This window comes from Stenella coeruleoalba (assembly GCF_951394435.1).
Source record: "Stenella coeruleoalba genome assembly, chromosome: 16".
In the NCBI taxonomy this organism is placed as follows: Eukaryota; Metazoa; Chordata; class Mammalia; order Artiodactyla; family Delphinidae; genus Stenella; species Stenella coeruleoalba.
The window spans coordinates 62,601,267-62,629,113 of record NC_137162.1 but is presented as its reverse complement, the minus strand read 5'-3'; the positions used below and the strand labels follow the sequence as shown (position 1 = coordinate 62,629,113).

Below are 27,847 nucleotides of genomic sequence, written 5' to 3'. Positions count from 1 at the left end.
TATTTATTTAAACTTATTTAAGCTCCCCAGGTAATTCTACTGTGTGGTCAGGGTTAAAAACGGCTGAGTTAGATGGTCTCGTAGGCCCTTTGATTCTGATTCTGGGTTTTTCTTGCCTTCTCCTTGTTTGTCTGGCCTCAGAAGCTCATTCTCTGTAGGTCAGAGTTGAAAGAAAGAAGGCTAAGGTTGATGGGTGGGGAGGTGAGAAAATAGGGGAAGACCAGGAGTCAGAAGGTGGGGATTACTTTTTTGGCTTCACCCTTCTCTTGATATATAATCACTGACCAGTCTCTTAACCTCTTCGCGCCTCCATTTTTCCACCTGTAAAATGGATAACTGATACCCTGCCCCACACTTCATTGGATTGTTTTTGGGGTTAGTGATGTGGGGAAACAGTGACATGTGGGGAAACCAAGGACTATAAAAAAGAAAGTTGCACAGTTAAAACGGAACTCGAATTTTCAAGGCCTGTCCTGTCACTGTCCCCTGCAGCCCTGAGAAAAGAGCACTCTGTGACCTTTGCTTTGTCTCTCTTGGAGCAGGGTGGGACTCAGAACTCAGAATCTTTCCTTTCCAGCCACCTGAGGTTGCCTTACCAAATCGTTAACTTCCCATCCCTGCAGGTATTTGTGCTTAAAAGTCTCCCTAGGCATGCCAAGAGCTCAGCCACCTGCCAGGGCAACTCCAGGTGCCAGAATTTGACTGCAGGGTGGAGGCCCAGTTTAAGTAATTTGTCCTAGACTGGGTTTGCTGTTAATTGGAAGCCATTACAGGAGAGCCTATCGTCTCCGTCCCTTGGGAGGAGGAGTAGGGCCAAGGGTTACTTGCTTTATAAGCCCAAAGTGCCAACACTTTCATCTCAGTATTTAAGGAGCCATACGTTTTACCATAGCCATGCACCTTCCATAGGGCTTTTTGCTTTAAAACTTACTATCAAATAGGAAATGCAAGGAGACTGTACAACATTTAAAAGTATAGAAGAATCGTCATCAGTGATAAGCCTTCCTCCTATCCCTCTCTCCTGGCCTGCCCTGTCCAGAGGAGGCCTCTGTTATGAGTTTCTTATGATTCTTTTCTGAGATGCAATCCTAGGCACAGGATGTCCTAGGCACAAACATGTGCATATGTCATATATTCCTTTTTGTTCCCCCTGCATAAAGTAGCACGCTACACAGCTCTGCCCTTACCTTTTCACTTAAATTTAAATCTGTGTAAAATTTGGAGCTTTGCTAGGGGCTGCCTCATTCTGTTTGATGGCTGCATAGAATTCACTGTAGGCTAGGCCAAAATAGACTTAATCAGTCTCCAGCTGGGGAACTCAGGTTGTTTCCAATCTTTTGTTACTGCAGACAGTGCCGCAGTGAGCATCTTCGAACGTGTCATTTTGCACATATGTGTGTATGTCTTCAGGGTAATTTCTAAAAGTGGAATTGCTGGGTTAAAGGGTATATGAATATATAATATACATACAAGAATACACTCATAATAAGTGTGTACAACTTGATTAATTTTTACAAAGTGAACACCACTGTACAATCAGCCCCCAGGTCAACCAGCAGAATGGACAGAAGAAGCCAGCAACTCCCATTGTGTCCACTGCCAGTCGCTACCCCTTCTCGCCAGTAGTAATCACTATAGGGATGTCTAATAGCACAGAACAGCTTCACCTGTTTTTGTATGTGCATTAAAAATTTTGATAGATGTTGTTCAAATAGCCATACGTAGAGGCTATAACTATTATAATATTGTTTACATGTAATATTATATTACTTCAAGCTGATTCACTTTTTAAACTTAAGTTTATTTTTAAAAGGAGGCTTTATATCACCACTGCCATTGGGGAACCAATATTCCTCATCAAAAATAGCAGGTAGAAATGCAGATCAAAACTACAATGAGGTATCACCTAACACCAGTCGGAATGGCCATCATCAAAAAATCTACAAACAGGGACTTCCCTGGTGGCGCAGTGGTTAAGAATCCGCCTGCTAATTTAGGGGACACGGGTTCGAGCCCTGGTCCGGGAAGATCCCACATGCTGTGGAGCGAGTAAGCCTGTGCACCACAATTACTGAGCCTGTGCTCTAGAGCCCGCGAGCCACAACTCCTGAGCCCACACGCCACAACTACCGAAGCCCGCGCGCCTAGAGCCCATGCTCCGCAACAAGAGAAGCCACCGCAGTGAGAACCCTGGGCACCGCAACAAAGAGTAGACCCTGCTCGCCACAACTAGAGAAAGCCTGCGTGAAGTAATGAAGACCCAACACAGGCATAAATAAATAAATAAATAAACAAACAAACTTAAAAACAAATCTACAAACAATAAATGCTGGAGAGGGTGTGGAGAAAAGGGAACCCTCCTGCATTGTTGGTGGGAATGTAGACTGATACAGCCACTATGTAGAACAGTATGGAGGTCCCTTAAAAAACTGAAACTAGAACTACCATATGACCCAGCAATCCCACTACTGGACATATACCCTGAGAAAACCATAATTCAGAAAGAGTCATGTACCACCATGTTCATTGCAGCACTATTTACAATAGCCAGAACATGGAAGCAACCTAAGTGTCCATCAACAGATGAATGGATAAAGAAGATGTGGCACATATATACAATGGAATATTACTCAGCCATAAAAAGAAACGAAATTGAGTTATTTGTAGTGAGGTGGATGGACCTAGAGTCTGTCATACAGAGTGAAGTAAGTCAGAAAGAGAAAAACAAATACCATATGCTAACACATATATATGGAATCTAAAAAAAAAGAAAAATTGTTATGACGAACCTAGGGGCAGGACAGGAATAAAGATGCAGATGTAGAGAATGGACTTGAGGACACGGGGAGGGGGAAGGTTAAGCTGGGATGAAGTGAGAGAGTGACATGGACATATATACACTGCCAAATATAAAATAGATAGCTAGTGGGAAACAGCCACATAGCACAGGGAGATCAGCTCGGTGCTTTGTGACCACCTAGAGGGGTGGGATAGGGAGGGTGGGAGGGAGACGCAAGAGGGAGGAGATATGAGGATATATATATACATATAGCTGATTCACTTTGTTATACAGCAGAAACTAACAAAACTTTGTAAAGCAGTTATACTCCAATAAAGATGTTAAAAAATATAGTAGGTAAATATGACAGTAAATATAGTGCAGGGAAGATAAAACAAGTTATTTAATCCTAGCTAGATACTGTGGGTGCTGTAGGCTGCAAACCTGAGGCTTGCCCTGGTTGTTCAAAAGCAGTTTGGCAAGTGTTTGAGAGGCGTAAAGACAAACTGACACCGAAGCTGAGATTTGCTCCTTGATGAGATTGGAAAGATCAGAAGGGAAATGAACAATGAAAACTTCTCAGTCTATGAGTCAATATGAACATGACCTTGAACCCCTTACAGTGACCTCTTGTCCCACACTTGGGGGCCCTCTCATTTTTAGAGGGTGACCTCGGGGCTCAGAGGGGGTGTGTCTCAAGGTCACTGAGCAGAGCTGGCACTAGCCCCCACGTCTCCTCATTCCCAGTTCAGTGAGAAAGGAGCTCACCCAGAGGCTCTTGGAGCCTCCTCTTCCCACCACATGGGTGAATCACTCTGACACATGTGCCCTTAGCCCACTGGGGACACATCTCTAATTATAGCACCAACCACAGGGTATCCTAGAGATCCGTTTACATGACTGTTTTTCCTCACTGGACTGTGGGCTCCTGGAGGTCAGGGGTGTAGCTCATTCGTATCCTCTTCCAAATGCTGGTCTTGGAGCCGGGCACACAGTAGGTCCTCAGGGAAAGCTTGTTGCATTGGGGCAGTTGAGTCCCAACCTGCATCTTGGAAGCAAGGATTGGAGATATGGATACCTGGATCAGAGGCTGAACTGGGTGTATAGCCAGCAGTGGTCAGGTTTGCTGACGCCTTGAATTTGCAAAGTGGGCTTTACTGGTCGTGGAGACACTGGCTCTCTGGCAAGCACCTGTTGTCTTGACAATGAGGTAGGGTTTTCAGTTGGGTAATGGTGTCAGGGCTGAGGGGTGTTGATGATTGAGAAGGAAGTGGGTGTGGATAGGTGATGAAGGTTATAAATGCCAGAGGCAATATTAACTCTTCTTGCCCTCTCCAAGGATGGGCCCCGTTATCATAGTTTGATCTGTGATGCTTTATTTTTCCCTAAAGTTTAATGGTGAAGAGTGTGGACTCTGTACCAAGCTATCTGGGTTCAAATCCCAACTCTGACACTTATAGGTTGAGTGACATAGGCACTAACTTCCATCTGCCTCAGTTGTCTTATCTGTAAAGTGGGTGACACCAGAACCTACCTGAGAGTTGCTGAGACCATTAAATGGATTAATTATAGGAAGAGCTTAGAGCAATGCCTAGCACATGGTAAACACTACACCAGCTACTTAAGGATTAGCCGTTCTTTCCCAACCTTCCTCTCTATTCTTCTTGGTACTCACTGAGAATTAGAAGGGCCCTTGAAGGAACCTCTAGTGTGACCTCTTTGTTTTACTGAGGAGAAAACAGGCGTGGAGAGAGGAAGCAAGTATCTGAGACCCCACAGCAAGTTAGTGACAGACCCAGACCAGGACCCGGTTGCCTGACTTCACTTTCTTCATGGGGTCACTGTGACCTTTACCAGCCATTGTACCCCCAGCCCCTACCCCGTGGTAGTCCCTCCACATGTCAGGGCTCAAGGTGTAGGTGGAAGACAGCATTTCTGGAAGGAGCCAAATACCTGGCCTCTCACTTAAGCACAGAAGGAATTTCCTTTTTTTTTTTTTTTGGCTGCATTGGGTCTTCGGTGCTGTGCGCGGGCTTTCTTTAGTTGTGGCGAGCAGAGGCTACTCTTCGTTGCGGTGCGCGGGCTTCTCATTGCGGTGGCTTCTCTTGTTGCGGAGCATGGGCTCTAGGTGCGCGGGCTTCAGTAGTAGCAGCACGTGGGCTCAGTAGTTGCGGCGCACGGGCTCTAGGGTGCATGGGCTTCAGTAGTTGGGGCTCGCGGGCTCCAGAGCACAGGCTCAGTAGTTGTGGCACACGGGCTTAGTTGCTCCGTGGCATGTGGGATCTTCCCGGACCAGTGATCGGACCTTTGTCCCCTGCATTGGCAGGCGGATTCTTAACCACTACGCCACCAGGGAAGTCCATAGCAGGAATTTCTAAGTTTTGAAAAGAGCTTTGTTTGTGTGAAAATAATATGTGCACATAGTTTAAAAAGAATTCCAAGCAATTCAGGTAGGTACACAGATGAAAGTAAAAGTCACCTTCGATTCTACCACTGAGCGAGAACTCATTGTTGGGGTTACTACCCATTTGGACATGTCCTTGTACATATATGTACATATTTAACTTTTTTTTATTGTGTTTGATTGATCGGGCAGGTCTATTTCCCTCTTGTTCTAGGCAAGCATTTCAAAGAGAAAATAGTGAAACTCAAGTAGAAAGTGAGGCAGCCTTCATACTGGAGAAGCGGTTACCATGCCTCATGGGCTGTCAGAGATGACCTGGCGCTGGGCTCAGGCCTCAGGCCCATAGAGGTCCTCCCTTCCCCCAGCTTGGCCATGGGACCTTTAAAATCCAGAGAATCAGGAAGACAGTCCCGGAAGGGATTTGGAGAACCTTCTAATGAACTCATTTTCCATATGAGCAAGTAAGGCCCCGAGAAAGTTTCTTTGTGCTTAGTCGAGGCTTCTGTGCATGAGCCTGCCCCCTCCTGTAAGAGAGGGGTTGCTTTAAGTTGTAGGAGTGGGTTGGGACCTCGCTGCCTTTGGTTGTTCGTTCCTGAGCAGGAGTAACTACCTGCCCTTCTCCTTTGCCCTGCCCGGTGCCTCCTCTCTCTCTGTGAGTCACAATGCCAACCTGGGGTGGGGCTTAGAGTCAACCAGATTAGGGACTGATAATGCAATTTCCATACCAGTTGGCAGCATATACAGGGGAACAATGTCTTCTGGGTAAACCCGGACACAGGAGGTTGAGAAGATAAACCTTTCCCAGAGAGCACCTCTGGATGTGAGTGGGCTGGAATCGACATCTTCTGGAAGGCAGGAGATTCCAGTCTTGATCTGCCATTCCCTCCAGGGTGGGGACCGTTTGCTTATTCAGTCAACAAAATAGTTATTTAATGCCTACTGTGTATACCAGGCATTGTGATAGTTACCAGGAAACAACTATGAATGAGACAGGTTAGTCAGACAAACCAGTAAATAAACATAGCTGTGATAGGTGCTAAGGAGGAAATTAGGGAGGAAGTGGGAAGAGATGGGAGTTCCTACTTTAAATGGGGTGGTCAAAGAAGGCCTTTATGAGGAGGTCAAAGTCTGAGAAGGACCCAGCCACAAAAAAGGCCTGTAGAGAGCATCTCAGACGGAGGGAGCAGTAAGTGCACAGGCCCGAGGTAGGCAAGTATGGCTGCAGCAGATGAGGAAGCCTAAGGGCCAAATTGTGGGTGGAGAGACTCTGGTCATATGAGGAGTCTGGGGTCTGAGTGGCCCAGAGGGGAGGTTTAATTGTCAGGACCTGATGGCAGTACCATTTGGAGACATGGATCAAGTGCTGGTTCTGCTGTGACGCTGGGTGAAGGACCAACTCTCTGATTCTCCTGGACGCTTCATCTGCGGGTACCCTGGAGGGCTGTGGGGAGGACCCTGCAAGATGAGAGATGTGGAAGCACCCAGCACACTATAGGCCCGGTGTCCCTGGGGGGGATGGAGACTTATCTGGGGAGCCTTACAGAGCTCAGGGGGAGCTGGGACATAAGGTGTGATGAGAAGTTCTGGAATTTGTCTTATCAGAGGAAGCTGCTTTCTGCTGGGGATTCTCTGCCTGCTTAGAGCGGATGGCTGTGGCCTTGCCCTTGGGCGGAGAAGTCTGCCCCCTTGGGAGCACATTCAGCCTCTTCTGGGGCCTGAGTTCTTCCCACCCTTTAGTTCCTAGGCTTTAGTGGTGTACCAGCGAGGCTGTGTGCCACATGATGGGCACGTGGGTCTAGGGAGGCCAAACTAGAGGTATCCTCAATGCTCTGAGAGCACCTGGAGAAGGAGGGGTGGGGGAGCCCAGGGGCAGGGTCTGCCCTTGCCAGGGAATGTCACACAGGTGTACTGTTCAGCTCCAGGCTGGCCCTTCCCACCTGGGCCTGTGGGAGGGGAGACAGAGAAGACTAGGAGGTCAGCCCACGAGGGAGCTGGAAGGTGAAATCAGGCGGCAGCAGCCAGTTGGAGGCAGCGTGTGGTTTCCTGCGGGGCTGCCTGGCCGTGACTGCAGAGGAGCCCTGGGGAGGACTTCCAGGAGGTGGCAGCCGGGCTTGAAGGGCATGGATGCCAGACTGAGAGGAGTGGAGATGAGCTTTGGGAGAGGAGGGGGGGGGGGTCACTGCAGAATGGGATATTTGTTGGGCCTGGATGTTGAGGTCAGTAACGCCCTTTTTTTTTTTTTTTTTTTTGCGGTGCATGGGCCTCTCACTGTTGTGGCCTCTCCCGTTGCGGAGCACAGGCTCCGGACGCGCAGGCTCAGCGGCCATGGCTCACGGGCCCAGCCGCTCTGCAGCATGTGGGATCTTCCTGGACCGGGGCATGAACCCGTGTACCCTGCATCGGCAGGTGGACTCCCAACCACTGTGCCACCAGGGAAGCCCCCAGAAACGCCCTTTGAGGGGACCAGTCCTGGAGGCGCAGCTCTACCACGCAGCAGGTTAGGAGAACGAGCACTTCTTGGTTGATGGGTGAGGAGCAGGTCTGACTGGCTACGTGACAAGTCACGGACAACTCTCTGTGCCTCAGTTTCCCTGTCTGTGGAAATGGGTAACCGTTGTACCTCACAGGGGGCCAGGCTTGGATGGGGCCATGCCTCCAGGGCTCTTAGCCGGGCGTCTTGTGCGGTAAGCATCAGCGCGGATGCCGGGAGAAGCATCGCTGGGCGCGAGCCTGGTGGCAGCTCGCTGTGTGTTGGTGAGAAGGGCTGGAGGGCGGGAGGAGCCTCCGCTTTGCGCTTGCATCACCATACATCGCTTCACTTCTCTGGGTCCTCAGAACAACCCTGTGAGCTGGGCACTTTCCCCTTTCACAGCTGCGGAGACTGAGGCCTAGAGAGGGCGACGTGACTGGCACAACCCACCATTTGCATCCATCCCTGAGACCGGAGCTGTTTCACTGTGAAAGTGGTGCTTGTTGTGTTTTGTTTAATTCTTTCCAGAGTAGACTTTCTCACCAGTGGAGGCGTTTGCATCTTGGCCTGCAGGGAAGTAAATATTTGCCCAGAGGGTAGAAGGAAAACAGCCTTGGCCCGGTCATTCTCAGAGCCCTCCCGCTTCCTGCTGGAGAGCCCCTCCCAGGATGCAGCGTGTGGCCTTGGACAAGTCACAAGGCTCCTTGTGCTGTTTCCCCTCCCTACCAGAGGACGGGCTGTGCTGGGTGCAGTGTGGGGGGCTGCAGAGGTGCTCGGGGTCAGGCGGTCAGTTCCCGTGCACCCTCTGTGGGCTGGGCACTGGGCCCAGAGATGGGTGCAGCCCCCAGCCCGCCCCGTCACAGATCGGGGCCAAGTCGCCCGGCTGGAGTGGAGTGGGGTGCTGGCTTCCGAGGCTGGCACCGAATTCGGAGACTGGGTCACTTCCTGAGGTCAAAAGACAGGACCTTCTGGGCCTTGGGCCTCTGAGGCGTCCCATCTTGAGGATTTCACAAGGGCATGTGTCCAAGCCCCATCTTCAGAGCTGACTGCATGGGTCTAGGGTGGGGCCCAGGCACCTATAAGTTTTAAACTTCCCCGGGTGATTCTAACGTGCAGCTGGAGTAGAAACTGCAGCTCATGGTGGTGTCTGTGAGGGAATTCTGATGGGAGTGGCCCGGTTTCCAAGCTGACTTTCTCTCTACCTGAATCCTGACTGCCCTGCTGAACCTTTTCCCAACCTCGCTGCCGATCTGGACAGTGTCCGTGGGCTGGGAAGTCACTGTGCACATTTGGGAGAGGCTCTCCGTGAGGGAGCCGTCCTGGAAGGGGAGGGTGCGCTAGCCAGGGGTGGAGGAGCGGGGGTGTTGGGTGGGGTATTGGCGGGGCTAGTCTAGGCTGACGGAGGTGTGTGGAGACCACCAGCCTGGGGATGGGGGTGACCGTGCGGGAGGCTGGGCTTCTTCCGGGGACCCAGATGTATCCGGGTTGGGGGGTGTCCATGGTTCTAGAATTTTGTTTTCCTTTTGGTTATCTTTATAGCATCCTTTAATCTACTCTAAAGGCAACACGTCTCTGTAGTTAACTTTGTAACTTAAAGAAGTTTCTATAGAGCCAGACTTGAGTTTCTTGAGTCAGGGATTCACACACTTAGGGGGTGAGCTGTGATAATTCCACCCCCCCACCCCCGAAATTATGTCTCCAGTTTGAGAACTGCTGATGTGTAGGCATCATGTTGGAAAGCTGGTTGTGATCTATTGAGTGTCAGCGACCTGCAGTTCTGACTCTGTAGGGGAGGTACAGCAGGTGGTGGGGAAGCAGAGTTCCAGGTAGGTGTGATGAACTTGCGTGGGGTCACAGTGATGAGCTAGTGGCCAGTTCGTGGAAGGATAGGGACTTGACTTCTGACTCTGACCAGTGAGCTCTGTAGTGGGTTGGATGGTGCCCCCCCACCCCACAAAAAGATGTGTTCATGTCCCAGAACCTGTGAATGTGGCCTTATTTGGAAAAAGCATCTTTGCAGATATAATTACGTTCAGAATCTTGAGATGAAATCATCCTGGATCGCCTGAGCTGCCTTAAATTGAATGACAAGTATTCTTGTAAGAGAAAGGCAGAGGGAGCTTTGAGACAGAAGAGAAGACACAAACACACCTAGGGGAGAGCCGTGTGAATGCAAAGGCAGACGAACCAAGGAATGCCTGGAGCCACCAGAAGCTGGACGAGGCGAGGAGCCTCTGGAAGAAGCATGGCCCAGCGGCACCTCGGTTTCAGACTTCCGGCCTCCAGAATTTTGAGAGAATACGTTTATGTTTTAAGCCGTTTGTGGTCATTTGTTGCAGCAACCCAGAAAACCAATGCAAGCCCTTTCCGCTTCACCAGGTTGCCTCGCTAGGGAGGGGTCCAATTGAGCAGGTCCCTGAATATCCCTTTCCTTTCTGCGGGTGCTGAAGACAGAGGACAAGGGGTGGGGATGGGGAGAGGAGCTGGGCTGGCAGAGGGTAAGGCCCATAGTCCCACCCCTGCTGGTGGCCCCGCCCCTCCTGCAGCCCCACCCACAAGCGGCCTGCCCCACACAGGCCCCGCCCCTTCCCAGCAACTGTCTGCCCACACAGCTCAAAGGCTGTGCTCTACAACTGGTTTCTGCAAGGAAAGCCTGATAGTAAGAGGTTAAAGCATGAGAAGGGAATATAAGTTAGCTCTCAGGAAGCACTTCCTGATTCTGAAAAGAGTTAAATTGAAACCGCTTTCCAAGTGGGGCTGTAAAATATCTGTGATTCCCTTACAACCTTTCTGAACAGGCGTATCACCCATCACTTGGGGCAGTTAGTTGGGTGGGGTTCTAGTTGGGCGAACTTCAAAGGGCAGTGGAGGGCATCTGGTGTAGCAATGCCTTCCTCTCAGAGGGGCGGAAACTGAGACCAGGCCACACAGCAAGTGCCTCTGGTTCTAATACCTCCATTGTTCAGAGGGGACAGTGGGCGCTGCTCAGTGATTTCACCCCAGTGGCATGCTCTCCAGCTGGGATTATTGGTGTCCCTACTGTAAACGGGCCTGCTGCTGCACCTGGGGACAGAGGCCTGATGTGTGACTTATCACAGACTGGTCTTCTCTGCAGAGCCAGAAAGAACTCAGGCAGCGGGAACGCTTGTGCGTGCCACCGGGGAGCACTGTTTGCCTGGCCCTGTGCTGGGTTGGTGGGGACAGATGAGCCAGCCCCGTCCCTTGAGAAGCCGGCACTCACTGAGTCCTAGCAGTGTGCTCAGGACAGCTGCAGATGTTCTGTGATTGGAGTGGGATGGGCTAGCAGCTCCCAGGAGGCTCCGGTGGGTGGGGAGGCTTAGTCAGCAGTGGAGACTTGGGCTCTGGGCTCCCCACAGGGGTGGCAGCAGCCACTTGACTCTTTCCATCTTCAAGGGGGCGTGGACTCAGGATCAGAGCAGAAAGAAGGCGAGGACAGGAATTGTTCAGGGACCCGCAGTTCTGAGACAGGAGCGGCTCTGTTTGTTTGTGTCTTGGTTCTCCACTGCAGTCTCCTCTGGTGCTCACCTCACTTAGAATTAAACGTTCCCCTTTGCAGTGAGAAAATCTCCCCTGGCTGCCCTCTGTCTAGCCTGGTTGTGCCTTCTGCTTCCTCCTCTTTTGTCTTTTTAATTTTTTTCTTTCAGTTTTATTGAGATATAATGGACATACAGCACTGTATACGCTTAAGGTGTACAGCATAGTGATTTGACTTACATCATGAAATGATTATCACAAGTTTAGTGAACATCCATCATCTCATACAGATATAACATTAAAGAAGTAGAAAATAAAAAGTTTTCTTTGTCATGAGAGCTCTTAGGATTTACTCTCTTAAGAACTCTCAGGAACTTCCCTGGTGGTGCAGTGGTTGAGACTCTGCACTCCCAATGCAGGGGGCTCGCGTTTGATCCCCAGTTGGGGAACTAGATCCCATGTGCATGCTGCAACTAAGAGTTCGCATGCCACAACTAAGGAGCCCTTGAACCACAACTAAGGAGCCAGCGAGCCACAACTAAGCAGCCCTCGAGCCACAACTAAGGAGCCCGGCTGCTGCAACTAAGACCCGATGCAACCAAAAATATAAATAAATATTTTAAAAAAGAACTTTCATATGTAACATACAGCAGTGTTAATTATATTTATCATATAGTATATTACATCTCTAACATTAATTTACCTTATAACTGGACTCTTTGTCTTTTTAAAGCTAACAATTAATGAGCCCTTCCTGTGTGCTGGACTGAGTTGTCTCCTAGACATTCTCTCCTTAATCCTCCAGCAACCCTCAGAGGCAGTTTTAGGGTTATTGCCCCATTCTACACTGAGGTAAATAGAGGCTCAGAGAGGTTAGGGAACTTGCAAATAAATGCAAAGCCTTATCCCCTCTCTTCTGGCAGACTTCTCGATGCCTTCCTATTCCAGGTGTTTGTCCTTAAGAGAAGGACGCTTTTAAGGGAGGTGGGCTGTTTGGGGATGGGTTGTTTGTTCATTGGTTCGGTCCTTTAGTCACTCATCTAACATTTCCCAGGCATCCGGGGGCCCTCTGGTTCTCCCTGAGGTGCTGCTAGAGGAGCAGGGGCCCTGGAGTGGGGACCAGCTTCCTGGGGCCACGGCCCCAGGGAGGTGGGCTGACTGTCAGACTCTGTGGGAAGGACGGGAGCAGACCTGAAGTGGCACAAGGCACCTGGGCCAGGTCCCCAGCGGGCTCTCTGAAGCTGCAGGAAGTCAGAAATGGAGCCTCTATCACCGTCCTTCAGAAGCAGGTTTTTTGTTTTTCTTTTATGAGAGGATATGCCAGGGCGTGAGAACATTTTTTTCCCGATGAGGGAGGGCAGCTTGCAGTGGAGAGAGCACTGGACTGTGTGACCTTATGGGAGTGACTGCCTCTCTCTGGGCCTCAGATTCCCATCTGCAAAATAAGGGGGTGGGGCCAGAACAGCATCCATCTCCTTAGTCCTGGTGGGTCCACAAGACGATTTTAGGTGGTTCCTGGGGGAACATTTTAAAATGTAATACGTGTGCATTAGGTGTAATGTGTATTACAGAAAATAACTAATACCTCACATCTATGATTTCATAGATGTTGATTAGGTTAGGCCAAGACCATATTTATTTTAGTAAGAAAAGTCAGTCAATTTTTTTTTTTTTTTTGCGGTACGTGGGCCTCTCACTGTTGTGGCCTCTCCCGTTGCGGAGCACAGGCTCCGGACGCGCAGGCTCAGTGGGCCCGTGGGCCCAGCCGCTCCGTGGCATGTGGGATCCTCCCAGACCAGGGCACGAACCCGTATCCCCTGCATCGGCAGGCGGACTCTCAACCACTGCGCCACCAGGGAAGCCCGAAAGTCAGTCAATTTAAAGAAAAATAGTGGCACCTCCTGGTGAGGTGTAGGCACTTAACAGTCTTTGTATCTGCTGGCTTTTAAAGAAAGAATGGGGATTCTCATTATGTGTTACAGCACCTTACAGTTTACAAAGGAGTTTCCCCATCTCCCCAGGTCCTTTGAGTGACCATCAGGCAGGTGTTATCATTCCCGTTTAACAGCAGAGGCAGCCGACCCTCAGAGAGGGAAGTGATCTGTCCAAGGTCACACAGCTCCCAAGTGCAGAGGGCCTCAGCTGGCACATGCTCTTTGCCAGTCCCACCAGCCCAGCCTCAGGGAGCGCTGGGTCACTCGGCCTTACCTCCTCCCACAGCTGGCACCGGCTGTCATCATATTGTTGCTTTGTCGTATGCATCTTCTCTTGTCCTGATTTCCTTAAAGCAGAGAAGGATGGGATTGAAGGTGACGAGTGACCCTCTGTGTCCCTTCCTGCAGGCCTCTAACCTGTGCACAAGGAGGAGCGTGTCCTACAGGCCCCCCGGGGTGCTGTTTTCTAGTGAGCTCGCTGGATGGATAATAGGTAGGTTCCCATCACAGCCGATCTTTAGCCCCAGTTGGCAGTTAGCGAAACATCTGGTGAGGGCATTAATTCCAGGCCAGAGGAGGCTGCCTGCCCTGAGCCTCTGGTGAGCGAGCCCCTGGCTGTGGCCACTGAGACTTCCCAGGCCAAAGGGAGACTCAGACTGTGAACAGATCTCCTCTTAGAAGACATGGAACTCGGATCTTGCTTGCTGCTTCAACGTTTTTATTGTTAAAAAATAAAACATAAAACATAAAAAAGGTTAAAGAATGATTCAGTGAACACCCATATGCCCACTAACCAGAATCAGTAATGTTGACATTTGGCTGTGTAAGAGGAAGTTGCAGACATCATGACAATTCACCCCAACTATCCTCAGATGCATCTCCTTAAACAAAATTGTTCTTGGATACAACCACAGCACCACTATATACCAAGTCCATGTTAAAACTTCTCCAGTTATCCTTAAGATAGTTCTCATAGTGCATTAAAAAAAAAAGAATCAGGATGCAGAATTACAGTTCATGCATTATAGCGGATCTCATTTTGACAGAAAAGGTCCCAGTGCCTCTGAAACATGAGGGGTGACCTCTGAGGCCTTGAATGTCATAGGTTCTGGAGTCCCAGGGAAGACAGTCATGTGTCACTTGCCTGCATTTGTCTGATCCACCAAGACCTACTGGGGTCTTGCCCTCTCGTTGCTTAGGAAAATTCAGAAAGCATTCAGCTTGCTGGGCCTGGATATCCATGTGGAGCTGCTGGCCCACCCTGCATGAGCCCTCTTCCCATTGGAAGGAGAACTGCTGAGTGGCCGGAAGCCAGACCCAGGACTCCCTGAGTGCCCACTGTCAGTCACCAACGGCATGTGCTGGGCCCTGTGCTAGGCACTGTGGGGAGATGCTCTAAAGAACTTCGAGACCCGGGGCCCACTGCCCACGGTCTGCTTGGGGACACCCAGCACGCCCTGGTGTTATCTGTTCAGAGACGCTCTGTTTGCAGACAACCAGCTTGTCTGGGATGTGTGGGGCGGAGCCTCTGTTCCTTGGGGAAGGGGAGGCGGGAGAGGCCCTTCTTTCACGGGACAGGGAGCGCTAAATAAGTAGTGCCTAATCAAGCTGTGATGGGGAAATGAACTTAAAAAAATTTTTTTAAACCCACAGAAAAGTTGAAAGAAGAGTTCAATAAATACAGTACTTTTTTTTTTTTTGTAGCCATTGTGACCTCACCCTTACGTACCCCAGCATCCAGCTTTCCGAAAAGGGGGTTCTCCCACATGCTGCCATTGTCCATCTGAAAACAAATCACCATTAAATAGAACATCATCTGTGCTGTCCATTTCCAGATTTCACCAGTTGTTTCCCACATGTCCTTTGTAGTGGACATTTTATCCAATCAAGGTCCACCCATTGTTTTCACTGTGACATGGCTCTTTCATCTCCTCCAACCTAGGCTATCCTCACTGCTTTGGATTCCTTTGAAGCCTCCAGGCCTTTGATCTGCAGAACATCAGCGTCCTGGATTTGCTCTATGGTTTCCTTGTAATTAGGTTCAGGCCACACATTTCCTGCACGAACGCTGTGTGGGGACGCGGTGAGGGGGTACAGGAGGCCACCTTAGGAGGTGCGTGACGCCCGGCCTCCCGGCTGCTGACCGTGCCAAGCTGGACCGCCAGCCCTATGACAACAAATGCGTAAACCGTGGGTGACACTTGCGGCTGTGTGCATATTCTGTTTGGTAAACAACTTTTGAAAGCAAATCTGAGCATGTGACTCCCTGCTTAAATTATTTCAGTGATTTCCCTAATTTCAACTTCAAAATATATCCAGTCTGCCTGCTTCTTGCTACCTTCACGTGCCCACCCTGATCCAGGCCACTCTCACCTAGCATCTAGGTTACTGCAGTGGATTCCTGACCGTTCCACCTCCATGCCTCCATCCCCCAGTTCTCAGCACAGCAGTCAAGACTAACTCATTTAAAAATCACAGTCATATCAGATGCAAACTCGTACTGCCTTCCACTCAGAGCAAAAGTCAGAGTCCTCTCAATAGCTTCAAAGGGTCCATCTGCTCTGCAGCCCACACCCCTGCCCTCTCCCCTCTTCCCCTCCACTCTAACCCCATCAGGCTGTAGCAGCTGTTCCTTGAACACATGGGCACATTCCAAGGTCTTGGAAGCTGCTTGGATGTTCGGCTGTGTATCCACGTGGATGCTACAGAGCTACGCCCACCCCTCCCCACTTCAAGTCTTCACTCCAGTGTCACTTTCCCTGGCTGTGCTATTTAAAATGACAGCCCCCTCTACCAGCCTCCCTGGCTTCCTTTTCTGTTTTTGTCTTCATAGCACTTATAACCAAGATATACCGTATACTTTTCTTATTTATTTGTTTCTCCCTGACTAGAACGTGAGCTCCACCAAAGCTGAGACTTTTGTGTTTGGTTGGTTCACTGCTAGCTGGGCCCCACTCACCACCCCGCAGCCCATTCCTAACAGCTGCTCCCAAAGTGTGCTCCAGGGATCCTTGGTGGGGGGACTCTTCTGAGGGGTCTGTGAAGTCAAAACCATTTTCATGATAATACTAGGATACTATTTGCTTTCCTGCTCTCATTCTCTCAGGAGTGCCCCAAGGAGTATTTCAGGGGCACGTGACCGTGATGTGGTAGCAAACTGAGTGAGGAGCAGCTTCAAGAATCCACCAGTTCTTCTCATCAGCCAGACATTAACATTTGTAAGAATGTAAAGCCCATGCCACTCTTCCCCCTCAATTTTTGGGGGAAAATTTTTAACAAAAAATATTTATGTTAACATGTAAATCTATTACTGTTATTTCTAAATGAGTTAATAAATATTTAAAATATGTCTTAATTTCTTATGTAGTAAATAATTGATAGATATAATCCCCCAAAACAAAAACTCTAGGGTCCTCAAAAGTTTTTAAGAGTGAAAAGGAATCCTGAGACCAAAAACTTGGAGAACCGCTGGCTTACACAACCTCTCAGTAAAGAGATGTCAAATGAATGAATGAACTTTCTGGTTTAACCTGAGAGACCTGGCCTTGGTGGTCTGGCTTCTGCAAGCTTCCCTGGCCTCCTCCCCTCCCCCATCTGCCTGTCCTTGGCTCTAGCTATGCTGACCTGCTGTCCCCATGGCACCTTCATAGGCATCTGAAACCCCTTGTCCATTTCAGAAATTCTTACTTATCCATTACGTGCATCAAATGGACTCAGTTCAAACTCACCTCCTCCAGGAAGCCTTCCTTGCCCATTTCCTATCTCTAGTGCCTCTGCACAATTACCTCTACCCCAGTGTTTCCCTAACTCCACTGCATTTGTTGGTGTGCAGGTGTGTCTTACCAGACTGAGCTCCTTGAGGGCAGGAACTAGGTCTTACCTTTTTATTCCCAGTGCCTGGTACATACTAGACACTTACTAAATATATGTTGAATCAGTGAATGTTGCCTTAGAATTCAGAATAGGGACTCTCTTTCCCTTATTTATCCTTGGACCAAAGTGCCTCTAAAGGGGAAATGGTTTCTGGCGTCTGATTTGAGTCTTGAAATGTCAGGGTTACAACAGTACTGCATCTTTACTGGGAAAGGAGAAGTAACATTTATTGAGCACCTGCTGGGTGCCCGGAACTTTTGCACGGTATCTTGCTTCAGGGGCATTGTGGTTCATTAGGCCACTGTGAACCGACTTGGGCTCCAACCACTTTCCATATGGCTTCTGTGGGGAGAATGTGGTCTGGGAGCTAAGCTAAACTTCCTGTGAACTTTTGGGACTAATGCATTTGCATCATGTATGCAGACTGTGAAGTTGTTGAGGTCAGAGATGGTATAGTATATGTGTTGCTGGGTCCTGCCCCCTCGCTCTGCATGCCGTGGGTAGTAAATACCCAGAATGATCTGTTCAGTGGGCATAGTTAGTATTGTAAATAGCAGTACCAGTGAGGGCTTCCCATTGGTGATTTCATAGGTGATCACAAGTGGAGAAAGATCTCTATAGCTGGGGTGATCCAGGAAGGCTTTCCAGGGGAGGAGGCTTTGAGCTGAGCTTTGGGGGATGGGCATTAGCCTCTTTCAGCTTTGTTATTTCCAAAAAACAGTTGGTCTCCTTCCCACAGCTGCTGTGGGAGGCTGGGAGGTGTGTGCCTTGATCAGGGCGGAAAGGGCATCTCTGTCCCCTGTAGGACCTTTCTCATGCAGGAGTGTGACATCTCCAGGCCAGGTGGGAAAGCAGGGGTAGACCCATGGAGAAGGACTCAGTAGAGGAGAGGACTTTGGACCACCCACGGTCAGCTCATGGCCAGGGTTCTAACAAGGGCTGTCTGGGCATGAGTTGCCACGGGCTCCCGGAGCAGTGAAGGGACTCTAGGGCTTGTGGCCAAACATCTCCCTTTTGGAGCAGGGAAATTGAGGCCCAGAGAGGGGAAGGGAGACTTACCCAAGGTTGCATGGGAGTTAGCGACAGAGCTGGGATTAAAGTTCAGGGCTCCCCTCTCATCCTCCCCCCCGCCCCCCAGTTCTCCTTCCAATGTGTCATGCTGCCTCCTTTTCCCTTTTGCCCTTTGACCTCTTTGGAGTCTTGAGCCTTTGGAGTGGGAGCGATTTATATTCTTTAAGGGTCATGCCAGGCATTGACACTTGTGGTCTGATTGCCTCCTCTGCCTTCCAGCCTTCGTTCAGGGACAGAGGGCCCTGTTCAGATGTGGGATTTTGTGCAAAGAATGAACCAAGGGCCATATATATATAATCAATTCGCTTTATTTTTTTCTTAGCTATAAAACTACATCTAACATTAAAAACAAGAAACACAAAACAGTAAGCTCTGTCATTGCCAAAATTGTGTGGAGACAGCTCTTAGTTCGTATCTGCCCAGCGCAGCCAGGTGTCCCCCGGGAAAAGGCAGCCCTGGCTGTGGGGCCTCACTGCCTTCTGCACCTGCTGCTGGAATTTCCTTCATCCCCCCCCGCACCCCCCATGTCTACTCCCCAAACTCCTGTGCTCTTTGGTGCAGCTCCCTTCTTTTTTTTTTTTTTTTTTTTTGCGGTACGCGGGGCTCTCACTGCTGTGGCCTCTCCCGTTGCGGAGCACAGGCTCCGGACGCGCAGGCTCAGCGGCCATGGCTCACGGGCCCAGCCGCTTCGCGGCATGTGGTATCTTCCCGGACCGGGGCACGAACCCGTGTCCCCTGCATCGGTAGGCAGACTCTCAACCACTGCGCCACCAGGGAAGCTCAGCTCCCTTCTTTATTGTGGCTTCTCTCAGTAGCCCGGAGGGTCAGGGAGAGTTGAGATCATGGGGGACTCCACCTTCCTGCCCCCTTTCCGGAAATTCCTCTTGCCGCCACTTTGGAAAGAATGGGGGATGCCTGGCCCAGTTCCTGGTGGGCAGCTGGGGGTTTTGAAAGGCTGCTGGGACCTGAACTGGAGGCTGTCTAGGACAAAGCCCCCTTGTCACCTGTGTGAGCCTGTGTCTGCTTTTAGAGGGTCTGAGGGAAGGGGAGACCTGGGCCATCTTACTCACTCCTGCCAGTGGCCTGCAGCTCTGAGCAGGGGAGCCTTATCCAGCCCTGCTAGAGAAAGAAGGGAGGGGAGACCAGCAGTGGTTTGGCACAGGGTGTACTGCTGAGTGTACCCCAGCAGGGGGTGCCCTACCTGAGCTGAGATCTGGGTAGATAATCACCCAGGCACCGTGGGAATACAGCCCTGGGAGGTGGGCTCTGACTCTCTTGGTTCAGACACATGGAAGGTGGAGAGAAGGAAAGGGGTCCAGAGACAGAAGGGAAAAGAAAACCAGGGAGAAGAGTGTGTTGGGTGGAGGTGATATGCTCTTGACTCTCCTTTGCCCCTTGGCTGTTTCTGTGGTTTTCAGATTAACCAGATAAGTCATCTTATCCTTAAGCCTCAGAGGGCTCTGCTCTGGAATGGCATCACTAGTTTCTTCTTTGGGCTCATGGGCATCTGAAGCAATAGCATTTCTGATTCATTCCGCCGACAGATCTATCGGGCCAGTCCCTGTGCTGATGGAGCGTCCAGTGGTGTGAAGTCAAACTCCTGTGCATCCTCCAAGGCTCCGTTCCAATAGGCCTGCTCTGATTTCCCAGGAGGAAGTGACTGCCAGGCCTCTTGTCTCAGAAGATTTTTACCACTTGTTTGTTACACCACTCCCCATCTGCCTGCCCCTAAACTCTTCCCAAAGAGAGTCCGGGCTCTGTCAGCTCCTACCCACAGTGTTTTATATGTTTGTGCTGGTTTGTGATTAGAAATTCCACTCTGCCCCGGCTGGGTTGAGTAGCTGGGGCTTGCAAACCTCCCAGTTTAGCTCTTTCACAGCCTGGAATGAGCTGTGTGCATGTGGGAGCCTTTTTTTTTTTTTTTTCCCCAGCTGTAAGAATGTGGACGATCATCTAGTGATAGAGAAAGTGACAAGGCAGACCTCTAAAAAACTTCACAATATAGAGAACAGACAACATGTGGGAGTCTTTTATTTTTTTAATTTAATTTTTATTTTATTTTGGGAATATAGTTGATTTACAAAGTTGTGTTAGTTTCAGGTGTATGGCAAAGTGATTCAGCTATACATATACATATATCCATTCTTTTTCAGATTTTTTTCTATTATAGGTTATTACAGAATATTGAGTAGAGTTCTGTGTACTATACAGTAAGTCCTTGTTGATTATCTATTTTGTATATAGTAATGTGTATATGTTAATCCCAAACTCCTAATTTATCATGTGGGAGTCTTTTAAATCAAGTGTTTGTAACTGTTGGTGACAGGAGGGTAGCAAAACAGACTGGTGTGTCCACTTTGCTTCTTAGAGAGATTTGTTTTCCAAAGACCATGTTTCCCACCCTGGGCCTAGCTGGAGGGGCAGCTTGGGAAAGACTTCCACAAGTCTCTCCCCAGATCTGCCTAGACAGCCACAGAAAAGCTTGAGGGAGGTGGAGAGCACTGTTATTAGAGAGGTCATAATAAAGGTGATGTAAATAAAGAAGGAATAGATCATGCTTTTGGGCAGGAAGGCCTGATAAAGATGTCAATTCTCCCCGAAGGGATCTATAGATTCAATGCGGTTCTAGTTAAACCTTAGCAGGTTTTTTCATGGAACTTGATACAATGATTCTAAAATATCTACACAAGAGTCAAGGTCTAAGAGTATCCAGGACACTTCGGAAGAAGACAGGAAGGAGGGATGTGGCCTAGCAGATGCCATGGTGTGTTATAAAACTGTATCACTACACTAGGGAGGTTCGTTTCGGGACCGAGTGACCCCTGGGAGAGTCAGTGTGTGACAGCAGAGTCGTAGCACATCAGCGAGGACAGGAGGACCGGTTAATATGTTCCAAACAAAAGCAGACTGTCAGAGGATGTCATGGACCAAGTGTTGCAGTTAACCAAGTTCTCTGCATTGATGTCCAGGTTTTTAAAAAGAAAGAAGTCCAGGGTGAAGGCAGAGTTGACAGCAGAGTATCAGTGACAAAGACCAGAGGCTGGCTTTTTTGCTGGCGTAAGAGGCCGTCTCTGCTGTTTCCTCCAGGGCTGGCTTTCCTTTGGGGTTGGGAGGAACCCCTTTCCTGAAGCACAGGCTGCCTGGACTTAGTGCTGGGGTCCAGGGCCCCAGAGCTTAGAATACTGCCCTGTAGTCCTAGAGGTGGGTCTGGCACCTTCCCAGGAGACAGAATAGGCCCTATATCAGTTTGGGTTGGGGATGCTGGATCTGGTGTGTCCTGCTTTCCTTAGGCGCAAGAAGGATGGGATAATAGGATATGAGCTTTGTTGGGGAAAGTGGGAAAAGAGGTTGCTTTCTCCTGAATGAAGTCAGTGAGTATGAATTGAACTTCCTCTACCTAGTGGCAGGATGGTTAGGGCACGTGACTCTTTAATAAGGGTGGTCTGTACTATCAGAAAGGAGCAAGGTGAGAATGGTAAGGGGCAGCGTCCAATGAGAGCTGCTCTGGAGCTGTGCTGTCCAATACGGTGGCCACCAGCTACACGTGATCAAATCTAAACTACTTTAAAGGAAGTAAAATTAAAAATTCAGCTCCCCAGGCACACAAGCCACATTTCAAGAGCTTACTAGCCACATATGGCTAGTGGCTACCGTATTAGACGTTACTGTCATCACAGAACATTCTCTTGGGAGCACTGCTCTGCTACTGGAAACTTTGTATTTTGCAGAGACATTTCAGACCAGTTATCTCCCAGATCTAAGTGAAAGGCCCATCTGGTAGCCTTAGTGGCAGGCCAGACAGGTTTTGCCCACACATCCTGGCTCTGCCTCTCATAAGTTCTGTGACACTTGGCCTCACTGAGACTGGTCTGTAAAATGTGATTGGCTGTTTCTTAGACGTGTAAGGATGTGTGATGGTCAAGGGAGATCATGCTGGTATAGCACTTTGCAGGATGCTGGCACAGCATAATCACTCTGTACATAGCAGCAGGTGAAAGGTGAGGGTCAAAGAGGCGAAGTGACATGGCCAAGGGCACTGAACTAATAAAGGAAGGTCCAGAGTGCCAACTCCCATCTCTTATCCTGCCTCTACTGCTCCTTCCAGCCCTAATCTGTGCGTGAGAGAAGCTGATACAGAGTGTGCTGAGGAGGAGGTGGCTGTCTGCAGGGTGGGCTCTGCCTAGGGCCAGGCAGGATCGTCCTGGGGCAGAAGAGCTGATGGATGTGAAGTCCGGGGTTTCTTGGCTGGATGCCGGGGACCTGCTAGCCCCATCTTATTTAAAATCTCTCTCAGGTCTTGGATTTTAGCTACTCCCCACATCCTTTCAAGCTCAAAACTCAGAAAAGTGCTTTGTTTGGGCCACACAGAACCCTGGAGCCTTGAGTGACCCATGAGATGGTTTCAGAGTGAAACAGTTCTTGGGACCTTCCAGGAAACGCTGGCTCCTCCAGGAAGCCCACCTTGATTTTCTGATGTTTCCTTTCTCCCCCTCAGTTTTGTTCAAATTCCCAGAGCCTTCCCCATGGGAGGGATTGCAGCATGCTTCCCGTAGACCTGAGGTTCTTCCTCTTTTTTCGTGACAGGAACATTTCAGTTAAAAGCTAATGAAAGTAAAGACCCCTGAATTCCATCCATCAGGCCATAGCGATCATTTCTAGCCTCTTAATCTCCCCTCCTCCAGACTTAGCCCATTGTCTAGTCTTGGGACCCCTTGTGACCCCAGGGTCTGGAACACAATAGGTGCCTGGCATGTGCCTTTGTGGGTAAAAATAGGCCTTGCAGGTCCCCTCAAAGTGCAGACCTGCCCCAGCTGGGGGTAAGCCAGCTGGGACCAGATGCTTCCTGAAGGAGGGGACGACGCAGGTGCTGGAATGCCTCACACGGCCTCCTGCTTCCCAGCAGCTGCGTGAAGCTGGGCCTCAGCCTGCAGAGGAAGAAGCCGGTTCCAGGCTGCAGGGCTCAGAGGGGACCTTTGGGCCTGGTTCACAATGGACGACAGGGCTCCCATGCAGCCTGTTGAAGATGCCATGTGGCTTGCAAAGTCTGGGGCTCTGGTCCTGGCCCGTGGGCTACCAGCAGCATGTTCTTTGCCTCTTTGGCCCCAAATGGGCATGGCCGTGTGCCCCTCATCCCCAGCCATGTTTAGCTGAAGCTGTCCTGCTTGACAAATGGGCCATTTACTTCCTGCGCTGGAGCTGGAGTGGCCGGCCCCCGAAGAGAGACTATAATTAGCAGAGAAGAGTGGATGGGATTGCACGCTAGCATCAACAGTTAATTTTATACTCACATGGAAACATAAACTGATGTCCTCGGAGATGTACATATCATTTGGAAATCTTGAAGTGCCTGGGAGGGGTATGCCGGCCTCTCCCCATGCCTACTGCCCCTGGAACCCTTGAATGAGGAGACCAGATCAGCGTGTGCTGTGTGCGAAGCCGCCCTGGGGACTGCCTGCTGGCCGCTGGGAGGGCTGGACCAGGAGACACGAACCTGTGATAGCTCAGTACCCAGTGGTGCGGGAGTCCAGAAGTTTGGGTCTGCGTTTGCCACAGTAGCTTTCCTATGGCTTTAGTGGTCTGGAAATGTTGCAAGGCTGACTAGCAAGGAAAATGTGATCTTTTGTAACAGGAGGGAGATCAGACCAAAGGAAGTTTTGTTTCCTCCCGGCAAGGCTGTTCTGGAGTGTCCGGGGAGCTTATAAAAATAGAAGAAGCCACTGACTGGCCTTTACAAAGAGGGCTGGGGTCAATTCTGCTCAGAATGGAGGCCAATGACAGCTTTGGTGTTTTGGAGATGGTTTACGGTACTTTAATCCAAAAGCATAGCCTTAAGCGGGAAGGAGGGAGGGGGACAGGCTAGGGCACTGGGAAGATGTCAGGGCCTGTGTCCATCCTGACCAAGAAGAGCTTTTTTTGTTTCACAACAGGAAACATAGAACTCTCAAAAGTATATGGAATCAATCCTGAAAATACTAAGATGTTATCTTGTTGGTTCAGTGACAACCTGAGAATCATACTTTCCACCAAGATAGAGGGTGAAGCCCCACCTCTGTTGCCCCCATGGCCTTGCATGTTGGCTGCACTCCTGCCTGGGCTCTGAAGATGTCACCTCTTTGTGGGGTTCTTCTTTAACCGTCATCCCCAGGGTGAAGGGGTGGAAGGATCTCTGGGCTCTGTGTCTGGTTCAGGGTTAGGGTTGAGTGAGTGATTTCTTGTAATTGCACTAATTCGGAAGGGGAGGATTTGGCTCTCTAAAGCTGCTTGCCCTTGTTCTCAGAGGACCCGCAGGGCTTAGGCCAGCCTTGAACAATGATTTCACCACGTTCTGGGGTTTGGAGCATGAACTGACCAAATAACTCTGGTTAATCTTTCCCTATCAAAGGTAGGTTTTATTTCCTGTGGTCCCCATTTTCCTATAGAGGGCTGTGTGTGTGTGTGTGTGTGTGTGTGTGTGTATCCTGTCTTATAAATTAAAAAATTTACCCAACTGGGTCATTTGGATGACATCATTTCACTCACAGTTTTCCTGATATGGCTAACTTGTTAATAAGTGGCTCATGGCCAAGTTTGTCAATGCCTTTCGCACCTATTGGCCCATGTGTGTTGGGAAGGCATTCCTTTTAGACCAGGGGAGTGTGTCTCAGTAGTCCCAGATTATCCTTTCAAACTGAGGGGAATGGCACTTAGCTGAGAAATACAGCAGAACCCTGGACCCGAGGGAGATGGCTTCCCAGTAATCCCCTGTTACCCAGTGTTTCTAAGTAAGGTTGGTCTGTTTGACTTTCGGCATCCCCGCCACTTGTCAAAGCTTAGGAGAAGCAGGCACTTCCCTTTACCCAGGACAGTCTTGGCGCTCTTTAGAAGGCAGTCAAGGGGATCTACTTTGACGGCACATTGTAGCCAATTTAAGGCGGGGGTAGACCAGGAGTAACTTGAGGAGTTCCAGATGTTGACTCTAGGGTAGCTGTGCTCATGGCACATCTGGCCCACATCTTGTCTGTATTATCCCTCATTTCCTTTACTCAGACCTTTGCTGACAGCACCATGGCTTCCAGCTCCTCTCCCACACTGCCTTCTGCTCTGTGAAGTCCAGGGTATCTGCTCTCGGGAATGTGTGGCCCGGAAAGCCAGAATCCTTGGACGGGAAGGAGGCTGGGTAGACAGCGGCAGACTCAAACCCAAGGGGGTCTCTTGGGAAGCCTGGCTTGCATCCATTCGACAGACATTGATTGTAAATGCCTGTTGTACTTCCTAAATATCAGGGCTGTTGTGGGTGCTGACGATGTCCGAAATGGTCGAAAATCCCTCCTAGCATGGAGCTTATGTTCTTGTGGGCAAGACAAACAATTAAAAACTAGAGCAAAAAATGTAGTATGTTAAGTACTTGCAATTACAAAGGAAAAACATAAAACAGGAAAATGGGATCGGGAGTTTCAAGGAGAGGGATTTTCTACATTTAAACAAGATGACCCCAAAGGCCTCACTGAGCAGGAAACGATTGAGCAAAGACGGAAAGGAGGTGAGGGAGGGAGCCATAGAGCCGTATGGAGATCAGGAGGAAGAGCATTCCAGGCAGTGGGAACAGCCTGTGCAAAGGCCCTGGGGTGGCACACTTCGTGTGTTTGACCAGCAGTGAGGAGCCCCGTGCAGTTAAAGCAGAGTGAGGAAGTGGGGGGAGTGAGAAGTGAGCTCAGACAGGCTGCGTAGGCTGTGATTAGGGTTGTGGCGTTTACTCTTGGCGCACAGAGCACCAGCCTGCCCTGATTAGGTTTCGCCTGTCACTCTGTTGTGGAGAACAGGCCGAAGGGGGCCAGTTAGAACATTATTGCGGGGCCCAGTGCAATGTGGCGGTGCAGCCACAGACTCATCTGAGGGTTCGGGGTGATGTCAGCTGATCAGTCTCCCTGAAGATTTAGTATGAGAGTTTTCAGGCTGAGAGCAAAAAAGGGGTCCCCCAAGGGCTTTTTTTTGCCTGTTTTTTTCTGATGGGTTGTTACAGTGATCACCTTTCCACCCTTAGGAAAGTTGATGATGAAGAATTCACCAGAAAAGCCCTCCTGCTCCGACTTTCGGCCTTCCCGATAGTCTTTCTGAAGATAAATTACATGTTTATGGTGCTGAGTGAAATGCCCATCTCCCCGAGCAGTTCTGAAATTTCCCCTGGTGACCTGCCTGTGTAATACGCATCCCAGGGGCCCCAGGCTTTCAGACTTACAGTGTTTCCAGTTTCCTTATCTCACAAAAGCCTTGCAAAAACCTGTGGGGTGAGCAGGGCAGAAATGATAAACTTCAGCCATTTTTCAGATGAGAGCACAGACTCGTGTGGTCCAAGGCCTCTCCAACGCCCAGGGCTAGCAAGTGGCACCGCTGGGACTCGAACCCAGGTTCTCTGACCCTCTAGCCAGTGGATCTTCCCTGACTCACCAGTACCTTCTTCTAAAGCAGCATTTCCAAATAGGGTCTGTGTTAGTTTGCTAGGGCTGCCATAACAAAGTGCCACAGACTGGGTGGCGTAAACAACAGAGATCTGTTGTCTTGCAGCTCTGGAGACCAGAAGTCCAAGACGAAGGTGTGGGCAGAGTTGGTTTTCTCTGAGGCTTCTCTCTTTGGGTCTGTAGATGGCTGTCTTCTCCCTGTGTCTTCACATGGTCTTCTCTCTGTGTGTGTCTGTATCCTAATCTCCTCTTCTTCTAAGGACAACATTTGTATTCGATTAAGGCCTAGTCATAAGACCTCATTTTAACTTAATTACCTCTTTAAAGCCTCAATCTCCAAGTACAGTCCCATTCTGAGGTCCTGGGGGTTAGGGCTTCAGCATGTGAATTTGGGGGGACACAGTTGAGCCCATAACAGTTTCCCTCACACCCAGTCACCTGGGGTGAGCCCCTCTAACGGCAGACACCACAGCCCTCAGACGAGCCCTTTGTAGGAAAATCACGCGACTGCCAGTTCTTCTCCTCTCTCACTCCTTGCTTTCTTGCCGCAGCTGATCGGGGGCCTGGTCCTGTCAGTGGGGATCTATGCAGAGGTCGAGAGGCAGAAATACAAAACCCTGGAAAGTGCCTTTCTGGCCCCGGCCATCATCCTCATCCTCCTGGGGGTTGTCATGTTCATCGTGTCCTTCATCGGTGTGCTGGCTTCCCTTCGCGACAACCTGTGCCTTCTCCAAGCGGTGAGTCCGCCCCACGCACCCCTCAGCCACTGGTGGTGGTGGGGTCCTTGGCATCCCCAGGAGAGCTGGGGAGAGCACCCCTGGGCCCTTGGGCATCCCAGTTATTCAGTCCTTGCCTCAAACCAGCTCTTTTAGAGGGTTTCCTGGGTCAGCCTGTCTGTGCACGTTGGCCCAAGAGTGCCCAGCCTCCTCCACTTCTGCGTAGAAAGGCTGATTTGAATACTGTTCTTCTTACTTAAACCCTGTGTTGGTCTGGACTGTCGGTTGGAGGTGGGAGAAAGCACACTCAAATGAGAGCAAGCAAAACCAAGAAAAGTTGTTGGTGGTGAGTCAGGAGCTCATGTAACCAGCAAGCCCACACTGGGTCCGGGGGTACAGACGGTGCCCTCAGGCTCTCTCTCTCGCCACCTCCCAGCTGGACGCCCGATGCTGTTCTCAGGCTCTCTTTGCAGTGGTGGCCAGCAGCCTCAGGCCAACAGTCCTTATGGTTCTTGATTCCGGGGAATCTTTCCTGGTAACTCTGGCCAAGGTCCTAGGACTCTGATGGGCCTGCTTGGCCAAGTGCCTGCCCTGGGGTCAGGGGAGGTCAACTCCCCTACCCCGCTTACTGGCAGGAGATGGATGGCTCCCCAGAGTGGGGGGTGCCGGG

The 27,847-nt window shown here is 50.0% G+C and overlaps 1 protein-coding gene across 1 annotated transcript in view; it reads left to right on the top strand.

The window, feature by feature from the left end:
* TSPAN15 (tetraspanin 15) overlaps positions 1–27,847 on the top strand; it is a 49,785-nt gene that overhangs the window by 1,816 nt on the left and 20,122 nt on the right. Inside the window, exon 2 of the mRNA XM_079900717.1 lies at positions 27,013–27,198. Within this exon, the coding sequence (XP_079756843.1) occupies positions 27,013–27,198 (186 nt within the window). The remainder of the gene's footprint in view (positions 1–27,012; positions 27,199–27,847) is intronic.